Source organism: Erithacus rubecula (assembly GCF_903797595.1).
Source record: "Erithacus rubecula genome assembly, chromosome: 5".
NCBI classification, from domain to species: domain Eukaryota; kingdom Metazoa; phylum Chordata; class Aves; order Passeriformes; family Muscicapidae; genus Erithacus; species Erithacus rubecula.
This window is the reverse complement of record NC_136687.1, coordinates 4,328,151-4,340,168: the sequence shown is the minus strand read 5'-3', so window position 1 is coordinate 4,340,168 and position 12,018 is coordinate 4,328,151. Positions and strand designations below refer to the sequence as shown.

Genomic DNA, 12,018 nt, shown 5'->3' with positions numbered 1-12,018 from the left:
CAAAGCTCATACAAGCCGATGGCCACCCCTTCCCCAGCTGCCGGGGCTCTGTCGGAGACATGCCAGCAGCCAGGCCTGGCTCATCTTCACCCTCCTCTCCGCAGGGTCGCCTGGCTGAAATGCAGGGACAGCTTGGAGCCGCTCCCTGGAGCTCCAGCAGTCATTCCATCTCTTCGCGCCCCGGTGCACAATCTGGGACTGAGAGCATCAGAAATAAATCAGTGATGCACAGAGTGCAAAAGCTTAGGAAGAAAAAGGTGCTATTAACATAATCTCTTTAATACCTTACAAATATACTTACCCTGGTTATTTGATTACCGGAGACAGGCATTTTAATGAGTGACAAAAATGTACACTTTCACCTTTGTCAACTTTCCCTCCAGAATCGAATGCAAAAAAATATCTAAACAAGCTTTGGAAAAGAGAGCTCTCGTTTTTGACTGAGCACCAGCAGTGGGAAAGGCAGTGCTAATAAAACAATAATTGATGAAATCGAGAGTGGCAAAGAGCTTCAGAGATTATTTAAATCCATCCTTTGTAATAGCAGCACAAAACATCCATCACCTTTATTAAACCTAATAAATAAGTGAATACCCTCACCTTAGTGGTTTGACGTTTTCTATTTACAATTGGTCTCCAGCTTCCAGGCACGAGACATCAGAGAATAAAACACCACTTTAGGAATGTTTAGCGTCTCAGTTAAGACACTTCACAAGTACTAGCATAACCCAGCCCTGCGAGGCAAAACATGTGAGCAGCGAAACTGCTGACCTTGTTACAGGAACAGTCTTTGCTCCTTTGCTCCATTCTCCGATATTCAACTGTCATCGCGTCAGAAAAGGGCTGAGATCTAGAAAACAATGTTACTTGGATGCTTCTGCTGCTACTGACACGAGCATTCCATAAAATAAACACATCCAACTGCTTTTTCTGTCCTGCTGGGACTCTCAATACACTACGCCAGCTGCTCAAGATTCTGTAACAGATGCATTGCCAGGAACTGCATCACAACAATTTATATAACCCAGACACGAGGGGACTAAACCTTCCTTCACAGCTACCTACTGGTCATAATTACCTGCTCCTGTGGATGTGCCCTCAGTGCTCTCCTGCTAATTAAACAGCAGTTTGTGTCATCCATCAAGAGAACTGGATGAGTCGAGCAGCGGAGGCCATTAAAAGAAATCTTCAGCTGAAGCAGGTGTGCACAAAGGTTTGCAGACAAGGCTGAGCCAGGGCACGGGAGCAGAGCTGCTGGGGCTGTGTGTGAGGGTGAGGAGGTCAGCCTTCAGCAGCAGAGCTGCATTCCACGAGCACTCAGTGCTCCAAGGACACTGCACTGCTCCAGCTTAGCACTCACAGCACTGGGCAAATTGCCGAGGTACCAGCAAAAGGCTACAGTGGGCTGTGATAAAGCACCTCACTTGTGTGTGTCAGCACCTCAGCTACAGCCTTATTTATACACACAAAACTTCTCCTTTCCCTTGGCAAGGCCTCAGTTCAGTGCAGGTTTCAAAACAATCCTGAAACAATGTGGATGTCAAGCTCATGACAAGCACATATGCCACTGTGCTGCACAAATTGGAAGCAAAATGATCTTTGCCCTCATTATGCTTCTCCACTGCTCTGCCGAGGCTGTAATGACAGACAGGGCATGTACTGGCAGGTCTCAACTGGAATAAAAATTACTTTCTGGACCACGGGAGAGTTGCTGATATTGTGCCCCTTGTACCTCTCTGCCTCAGTACTGCTCTGGGAAAAAGAAAATGAGAGAGAAAAAAGGACTCGGTAAATTAAAAACAGCTCTTCTGCTAATTACATGAATATTCTCTCGGGAACACACCTGGTGACAGAGCCATGAAACATTTGTTAACAGAAAAGAGTGTGCCCAGGTACCCTGGACAGATGAAACAGCAGCTTGGTGAGCACCAACCTCCCAACTCTGTAAGACACTGGGAGATGAGTTGTAACTGCAACAGGGAGCTGTATTTCCTATTATCATCATCTTGATGTCATTATTCTCCTTTCATATCACATAAACAAGATTTAGGAAAGAAATAAGACAACGAAAAGTATCTTTCTAGTTTAGCCTTTTCCTCTGCTCATATCATCTCCTATTCTTCCACACCTTCCCTTTTTCTTTCCAACCAACAACTCCTCTCTATTTTCAGCCAGGTGATTTCTGAAAGATACAACCAAAATCAGAGTTTCATATTGAAAGATAAAGACAACAACACACTGAATTCTTTATGGCACCAAAGAACTATCAAAGCAACCAGAAATCACTTCAGAATACCAGCACTGTTGGAAGCTAGCAATTTTTACCTTTACAAGTTGCTTTTGTCACTGTATGACAATATTCTGCTCCTTCTCAACAGTTTACTTTGAGGCTGTAGAGGGAGCTACCCTGAAGTCTTCCTAGGTATCTGCAGGTGAGGGTGCTGGAGAGATAGCTGCTAGAAGAGGGTCTCCATCTGGAAAAGCAGCAGTAATCAACTGGAAAACCACAGATCAAGCAGAGAGGCACCTCAACACAGGAGACTTATGAAGGAAGCAGTTTCCAGTGAAACACCACTGCTTCCTGCTTGGCCAGTGGGTCGGAGCACTGAATTCCTGCATCTCTAGGAGATGATTTATTAGTCACAGAAGTTGTGTTATATTTTTATTGTCTTCACAGATAAATCAGGCCAGCAAGACATCCGTAGCCATACACACAAAATATTTATCAAAACAACTAACATTACAAATCTCATTTTAAAATAATTTATTTCACCAATTTCTTTTTAAATGGTACTGTCTTACAACATACATTATTCAACAAAGATGTGCAGAACAGACTCTAAAATAAGAAACACTTAAATTAAGCCATTGTCTCCAATTAGAATTTCAATTTCACCCACATCCTAACTTGTAAACGTTTGCTGGAATACGCTTCTCTTGTAGGCTTGATTTTTGTGCTTACAAAAACAGCATCAAGTTTCCAGATGTTGAAGAGAGCAAGTTATTTGTATTGTAAGTTTGCATTCAGTTCAACATACAAGGCAACCAAATGATTCTGTCATTAACGTTAGCATCATGTATATTTTAGTTCACTGCACTAACATTTAAACTAAAACTTCAAACCACGTAATCTTTTAAGTGACTAACATTGAAAAGGCAAGCAGTAATATCCTGAAAGCTTACAAAGGACACGGGCACACAGCTAAGACGGGGGCTCACTGGACAAAGGCTGCGGGTGTGTGTATGGCTGCTTCTTTTTGTAGGACGCCCACCTGCAGACGGGGCAGCAGTGCCGCCCGCCCGCCAGCCACTTGACGATGCAACTCTGGTGGAACACGTGGCCGCACGGCAAGCCCATCAGCAGGCAGCCCTTGGCAAAATTCTCTAGACACACCACACACTCCGTACAGTGCAACATGTCGGAGGGCCAGGCCGACCAGTCTGGCTCCAGGTCACCTGCGGAGCCGTAGGAGCCGGCTCTGCGTTCGCATGGCTCCTGGTGGCAGGAGCGGCTGGCACACGGACAGGCCTCAGCCCCGCAGCCGCACCTGTGACACGTGCTCAGATCATCGTCCTCCCACACTTCTCTGTCGCTGCTGAAGGCCTCTTTGTTTTCACTGTCAGAGTCACTTTCGCTGTCTGCAAAGGTTTCCAGCATTTCCTCATCAGAATGGGCGCCGAGGCATTGAAACCTCCACATGGGTAAGTTTTTTATATAATCAGTTGGTATCAGAGGGTGAAGCCAGAGATCGGGGAAGGCCAACCGCTCCAAGAACAAATCTGGGTCTTCATCCCAATCTGAGTCAAAAGGGAAGTGTTGAAAAGAAGCAATAGGATGAAACAGGTAGCTGGTGTACCAGTCCCACAGGCTGGACAGCCACTCCAGATTATTAGCATTTACTTCATCCGTGTTGTTATTGCGCCTTCTCTTCTTCTCAAAGTAATCAATTAGTAAACCATGGCCAAGGTACGTGCTGAGGAAGAGGGCTGGATGAGAAGAGTAGAACATCCAATCTGCCCTCACCCAAGAAGCCAAAGTAGTTGTGTTAGAGTACCTGAAGAGTTTTAAACTGTACTCATAAAAGCTGTCTAAGTAGGGCAATTGCAAAAAACCTAACACTGGTAGCCAGGAAATAATTAATAGTGAATTATACGTCCCTAAAGTGCTTATAAGAACCACAAAACGCTTTATAGTGGCGCCTTGTGTAATAAACAGGTCCATCCAAGCCATCAGATTAACCAAAACTAAACTTAAAACAAATAAATCGTTAACTTCTGGTTGCAACGAGCGCAAAAAGGAATCCATGGCACGTAGCGATATAAATTCACCAGTGTTATTTCCATACCTGTAAATCCCCTCAGGAGTCCTAAGTATGTACGATGGTGTCTTGTAGATACCAATTTCTGCCATGTAACTTTTATTGTCCCAGTTTTCCACGTTCACAAAAATAAACTCTACTCTTCCAGTAAACTTTACACTTAGTGCAGAGAAGAACGCCGGAGGCTGGTCGAGGTTGGCAAACAGGTATATTTTCACCCGGTACTGGTCACTTTTGTTCCATTCTTCTTTCAAATGTTCAGAGCTGTAGATGGTTTTGATGCGAGAAGCAGCGTGGGCTGTGATCCATTTGAAGATGTGCTCCACTTCAACCTTGCGCCCGCTGTATTCCTTAAGCATGACTTTTCCCTTGGAGGTACTGGTTTGTGGAACCGACATAATGAGGGTGGATTTCAGCCAGCCCCTCCTCTTGCAGTATCTACAGAGAAAACGGTAGGTTAGATTACAGTTTCATAACCCCAGAACTGATCCTCACATTTCTATTCTAAGCCCAAAAATGAGACATGCTGAGCACCTGGGAACCCTTATAATAGCAGGAAATAAGGACACCCAATATCCTCTGGGAAAGCATATTTATTCTTACAGTATGTTTATATCTTACAGGAATATTGTAAAGAGATATGCACTCATAAAACAGGAAGAGGAATAGTGTTAATTTTCACAAGTCATTAAAGTAAACAAGGCCATGCAGCCATTTATGCTTTGTAACTGGATTTGAATAATACACAAGCTGACTCTTTACTTTAAAGCTTTAGTATTAAAAGCTACTTTTCCTTGGCCTTACAGCCAAGAAGAAAACCACTCCAGTGTAACTCAATATCCCACAGCTTTCCCAGTACTTCCTTCCATCCTGGTTTTGCCAAGCAACTGTGGGGTGAAGTTGAGCAGTCACTGGTCTGTTTGCAGCTGCTTTAATGAAGCTGACAAGTGTCTACTTCCTACTGGGACCATTTTGGCAGGATGCAGACAGGCCAAGGGGTGAGGTGAGAGAGCTGGCCACAAAACCAGTGAAGTAGGAAGCAGACACATGGTTCTGGATGATTTAGGATAAAAAAATATCCACACTGTCTACCAGGCAGATGGGATAAACCCCAAATCCATAACTAAAAGAAAAGGCTCTTCATGGCTGAACCCTGAGTCATGGTCCAGAGCACAGTAACTCTGAGATTAAACTGATGACTCACAAGATCCTTTTTCTCATGCATCTTTCCTACCAACATCACTACACCCAATTATCTAGTCCTCCTTTAAGGAAATATCTGGCATGCTTTAATAATCAAAATATGACAGAGCCAACAGGCACACAATCTCTGAGAACCCTGCACACTGGGACCATCAGCCTCATTCACATGCCATCCTACCTAGCTCCTCTGTGGTTTGGGTCTGTCAACATGTAGTTACACAACTACAACTCCCCTTCCCAGGAATCTGAATGTAGCATTTTTAGAAAGAGACATAAGATATTACCCTACTAATAATGGTATCCTGATTACTGCAGCATGCAGTATTCTTCTGAATTTCAGCTGCAACCTGATGAAAACTATTCACAAGGGTTTACTCAACAAAATGTTTTTTGTATTTAAAAAATGAATTATTTTAAAACATTTGATCAGAACATTAAGGCTACTTAGGAGCTATGCAAAGAGAAACACTGCCAAATTTTTAAGATGTTCAAATACAAGATTATTTTGCATAAGCACTACAAAACCTAAGAATTTCCTTTTATGATTAACACTGAGATTTCTGATTTTTAGGACTTAAGCTGTATAAGATGTGTGTATCCACATATGCCACTGGAATTCTAGACAAAGTCTCCTGTCATGTAAAGCAAACGCCTCCAACAAAATGTTTTAAAAAAGCCTCTTTTTACAGCAGCAGAGAATTATTAATAGCTTCTTTGGCTCTGCTCTTCTTCCTTGTTCGAATCATATGCAAACACAGTGACTCCTGCACAGCACACTGTGTGTTGTCCAAGGGTGTGTGCCAGTTTATATATAAACACACATTTGTCAGGGAACAGGATTTGTCAGTAATTCTGGGAGGCAGGCACTGTATGCAAGGTTCATGCTAACCTGAGCTTCCCCCATCCAGATGGTGATATAACAAGTCTAAAACTGATATATTTGGCTTTGTCCTAAGCAAGCACAGTTCTTCTCCCTGAATGCCTGAACTGGAAGGCCAAACTATTCTATTCATTCCTCTCCACTGCTGTATTATGTTCTCCACAGTCTAATCATGCATTTCCCACACGATGCTTTAGGAAGCTGCAGAGCTGATAAATAATGTAATGGAGCATTCTGAGCAGACTTTAGGAGAGATAAAAACATGAATAAAGCCACCCTCTGTCACAGCTACTTTTACAACACAGCAAGCCCTGCTGCTAGAACACAGCTGAGCCTTAAGATATTCTTGGGATTTGGATAATCCTTTAAGGATATACCTGGGGTCACTGGAACAGTTAAAAGTGCCAGTACGTATTCCAAATCTTGAGACTTTCTTCACCATTTTCTCCCAGTGGACTTTACCCACCAGTGGGTTTCTGCCATTTGCTATGACCTATTGCCAAAAGGAAATAGCAGTTTAGTATCACAGACAGTTTGGTTCCTGAAATAAAGAGCAAGTATCAAAAAAACAGAGTGCTGGTTATGCTTGATACTCTTTCCCATTCTTTTAAGACATGGAATATGAATGTACAACTGGAAGTCATGGTAAAAGTCTTTGGAGAGTGAAGTTCTAAGACAGAAATGTGGTTTCTGCAGAGAGAAAGAAGTGCATCATCATGTTAAGTACACATTAAGATACTAAAGTCAGTGACAGTTAACAAAAACGTTGGCAAAATAACAAAACTATCATTAACCAGTTCATAGAATGGGATAAAGGAGAGGGGTACAGCAGGTTCCTCTTCTTTGAAATAAAAAAAGGGATCATCATTTTATTACAATTCTCCCTCAGAAGTTACAATATACCAAAGAAACACTGTCTAAGAGCAAGGAGAATGAGTGGGAATGCATGTACCTGGTACCAGATTAAACTGCCAACAGCCATTCCTGAGCAGTGGAAACAACTGATTAAACTCCCAGATAATGTCTAAGAATCTTGACTCCTTCCAGTTTTGCCTGTGACTCACTGCAACTTTATGTGACTGTTCCACCAACTCCAGTGTCCCACCTGCCATTTCAGGACCATCACTTGCTGTGATATATCCCAAGGTTTAATTTGTTCTAACCCAGTATATTAAAGTTGTACTTCAGGTTACCTCACTGTAAGCTTCTGCTGACACAGATGACAAAGAAGCAGCATTCATCCTCTGACTTAGAACTGTACAGGGAGGGGGAAAAAAAAACCCACAAGGAAAAGAAAACCCTGCCTGCCTGCAGCTGACAGGTAATTTTGAATGACATGACTGATCATGCACTATTCCACAAGCCGTCACATTTTCTATTTTAGAAACACCTCACATGCTTCTGCAGGCTTACTGGCAGCCACTTAAAATATATTTTTAAATTAAATCTTGAAACTTTCATTTGTTAGGTATTTGTTTACCCGCCATTAAACTTATCCCAATAGTTTTCTGACTTAATAACCTCAAATGTCAGCTTGCCCCTGGAAGTTGGGCTGTCACCATGATTAACAGTTCTCTGTGGACATGCTGAGATTCAACCTAGAAAGTGTGTCCAGCCTTTGAGACTCATAAATATTATCTGCTTTGTGGAAAGTAGCAGCCTCTCAGAATCTTAAAATAGAAGAATTCACCAAGCAGAATGTTCTACATAGGGAAACAAACTGAAGTCACGGATTACATTCCCATTCCTCCAAAAGCCCAAAATGTTTAAATAACACTGGAGGTAAAAATATAGGTAAGAATCCTTCAAAGTTTTTCTTAAAACACACACATCACATAGAAAAGCCTTTTTGATTAGATAAATGTAACCATCAGGCACTGAGACAACCAGCTGAGAAATCTGCTGTGTTACTGAGGCCTCTTCACATCATCCAATGTGACTAAAGCTTTGGATATTTTAAACTTCTTCCTTTCATTCACTTCAGTCAAGGGAGACCAAATTCCTAAAGGCCTTAAAGCCAGAATATCCTCAGAGCTACTATGGCATGATAAAAGCATCCAACATGGCAAGGAACCACTATGTTTTATTAGTAAGCATGGAAGTAAAACTTTGGTGACTGAATTACTCTTTGGTGCAACTACTCAGAAATTGGCTTCTTCCAAAACTCTCTGTGCATGCTCTGAAGCAGTGATGAGAGAATGTTAATGTTGTGTGCAGGAGGACAGATCCTGTTCTCTGTTTCTTCTGCCTGGCACCACAACATTCATTTTAAGAGTTAAGACAAAAGTTTGTTGCAAATACAGTCACCATTATATTTTACTGTCACCTGCCTGTACTGGTGGGATTTTTAACACCAGCTTAGTTCACTTCCTATGAAAAAGTCTTTTCTCTTGGAGAAAATTATTTATACTTAAGAACAATGACCTAAGTAGCAGTCTGTATTTTGTAACTCCATAGAGGAACCCTACTATGGTTTTGCACACTGAAGCTTTGTACAATATTTTAAGCTCATGCTTTTTTATGTCATGATGGAAAAAAATCCAAATAAACATGTCTGTTGCAGCTGCTCCTTGCAGACAACACCCACTTAGAGCACTGGGAGTTCACTATGCCAAGGCAAGTCTTTGTATTTTGGAAAGCAGTCACCATCTCTGTGCATGAGAGAGTCCAAGAAAACACTTCAGGTTAAGCAATCAAAATACACTTCAGTTTAAATTAAAAATACCCTGCAAACACTTGAAACAGATTTTATTTAAGAAGTGTGAATTTTGATAAGAAATTTAGCTTAAAAACGTGTGACTGAGGAGACTGGGAATTTGTATGTGGAAGAGGCCTGGAAGTTCTTCAAACCCATGGTGTTAAACCTATCAGGATTTTATATTTGAAGGGAAAAAAAAAAAAAGATTACCAAGTCCTGCACTTCTTCCTAGCAATCACTTCCAAAGAGAGGTTAGAAATAGTTTGACAATCTACAAGGATTGAAAAAAAGGTCAAAAGGAAGAGCTATCAAAGAAAGATATGCAAGGAAAAAAAAAAGCAAGGAAAAATGAGCTATTCAAGTTAGACCATATAAAGACTATTACAAGTTGTACCAAAAGGCTTTTCAGTCATATGAATAAGAAAAGAACAGGGGGAGAAACAGCAGGATCACCAAACAATGAAGATAGGATAGAAATGTAAGATAATTTTATTTTAAAAGTTAAATTAATACTGTGACTCAGTTTTCAGTGAAGGGGGGGTGGCTGGCCATGGACCAGTTAGCAAATTTATGGGAAGAAACGACATCACCTGAAGGGGAAAGCAGAACTCAAATAATTTAATGCACTTAAATCAGAGAAAGCAGGATATTTCCATCCTAGAACTAGCACACAGGATCACAGGTGAACTTGTGAAAATTTCTTGCAAACCCCTGTCAGACCAATTCCCATTTTGACAGGACAGTAACAAGTTTGTAGCTATATTTAAAAGCAAATAAAAAAAAATCCAGCAGTTGGATAGCATCAATAGGATGCAAAATTGTAAAAAGTTTTAGTGGTGCAGAGACAGTTGCATTTTCCACCTCTTTCCAGCATGCAATTATTAAAGATGTATCATTCCTGATTGAGAGGAACTTTCCCTGAAGGAAAAGAACTGAGTTTCAAGAGAAAAAGGGAATGTTACACCTTGTTTGTAGTTTGGTAGTGTATCATGTATTATGCCATATGGAAAATTTACATGAGAGCTACAGATAGGCTTTTACAGTGAGTGAAAAAAAAAGAGGAAGTTTTAAAATGAGCAAGAAATTGGCTACAGCAAAAAGACATCAAAATGCCAGAAAGGTGCTAACAGACTTCTTAATAGATTTACCTTAGAGCTCAGTTCAGCATATATTCCCATTAAAGCCCTTCCTATGGGAGCCTGAAGTCTCCCAAAGCCATTTGCAGAAGACATAAAACTGGGAAGCACATCTATGTGGCAAAGAGGATTAAAAAGCCATGCAGGAAGAGCTGCACAAATCTTGTAATGCAGAGTGTCACACATGAAATTGAATTCAGTAATGAACAGAACACTTGGGGAGTTCATCAGTTAGAAACAGCAATGGGAGTAAATGCTTGGGGCTATCAGTTGCACCACAAGAAAACATGAGCCATCAATATTGACTGGCTGCAAAACAAGCAAAGCCCAGGATATATTAGACCTGACAAAACAAACTGGTTGACTGACCTCACTTACTGGGAGGACTGTGGTTGACATCAGGACTCAGTGAAACTAAAGGGCAATGTCAATTTATGCCCAATAGGAACAAATTAGCCCTGAATACACCCAAGGCAGAAGTCAGACACACATTTCCAAGAAGAAAACAGTCAACAGGAGTATTTGAACAACTACAGTGTAAGAGAAACAGCAAAATATTTTCTAAACACATATTCTATAGTCTAGCAGAAAGCTGAACTAGCTCATCAAAAAGGTCCCTTTGAATCTTCCACTCTGTTTAATGTTACAGAAATAAAGCCCAAGCTCATAGGAGATGTCACTCATAGGTGATCTCACCTTTTAGGAGATCAGCTAACACAGACAGGAAACAAACACCATGTGTGGAGAAGCACAAACCCTCTCAGCTTTGCTTACTATTAGCTATGTTCACTATTTGTGACATATCACATGTCAGAGTGACAAGTAAGACAATGAGGGTAACTCAATTAATCCATTAATCATCTTAATGGGCTAAGGGAATCCAATAGGATCACAGTAACCCTGCTATTTAACAACTTCACATCACAGAATGGATTTGCTCCCTAAACCACACCTAACCCCAGCCAGAGGATTGGCTCTGACTGCAGGGTCTGAATTACCATCTCTGCAATACTGAAAATGCTGAGATCCTGATGATTTCAAAAGATAATTTAATAAGGGAGCTTTTGCACTGGAAGAGTTCTCATGACATTGAATTACACAGAATTACCCCCAAAGAGTTCAATCAAGAAAGCAATTAGAGAAGTCAGTAAATTAGAAAAATGGCATTATTTTGATCTATATGTTAAAGTACTCACAGTCGTTATATTAAAGAACAGACTTTTAGAGTAAATATCCCAGAACCAGAAAGATACAAACACTTGATAAAATAGGACTAAATCAGCAAGGCACTTTTCCTCTCTTGCCTAATCCAAGCCCAAAGTGTATTGGGTAAGTGCATCAATATTGCAATAGCTACTTTATAACCATCACAGATCCAGCTGCTCCTTAATTTCCAAGTATCATTAAGCATTTTTAAGATTAATTTATGAAACATAGATATTTAAAATACAAGTAAAATTATGACTGAAATTGAAGAGGCTTGAGAAAGCACAGCTGATGTTAGAGTTTGCTGCAGCAGTGCAATATGCAAAGACAGACTCTTTTTCTGGTACCACTGAAGTACTTGAGCATGATATGATAATGACCTCACTTGAGCATTATCCTGTTTTCTGTACATTTAAATCAGATTTTGTTTAATTTCTTTCAGACAGGTACACAGAGATCTCAAAGCAGGTCACAGGAACAAGATTTGTTCTCAGTAGGTTTTGAAGCTCGCTCACAACTAAAAGTGTTCGAGTATCACAAGGCATGACAATGAGTCAGAGAGGGGCAAAAGCAGAA

At 40.9% G+C, this 12,018-nt stretch overlaps 1 protein-coding gene across 3 annotated transcripts in view; it reads right to left on the bottom strand.

Moving 5' to 3' along the window:
- The window catches only part of LOC306802188 (charged multivesicular body protein 3), a 34,344-nt gene that overhangs the window by 14,924 nt on the left and 7,402 nt on the right, over nt 1-12,018 (bottom strand). For 2 of the 3 annotated variants that reach the window (XM_079306047.1, XM_079306048.1), the window contains exons 3-4: nt 6,780-6,895; nt 2,750-4,757 (exon numbers count right to left, since the gene is read on the bottom strand). The exons of the other annotated variant lie outside the window; for it this stretch is intronic. In XM_079306047.1, coding sequence (XP_079162173.1) covers nt 3,203-4,757; nt 6,780-6,895 — 1,671 coding nt within the window. In that variant the 3' untranslated portion in view covers nt 2,750-3,202. Of the gene's footprint in view, nt 1-2,749; nt 4,758-6,779; nt 6,896-12,018 lie in introns of those variants that run through there. 3 annotated transcript variants of the gene reach the window in all.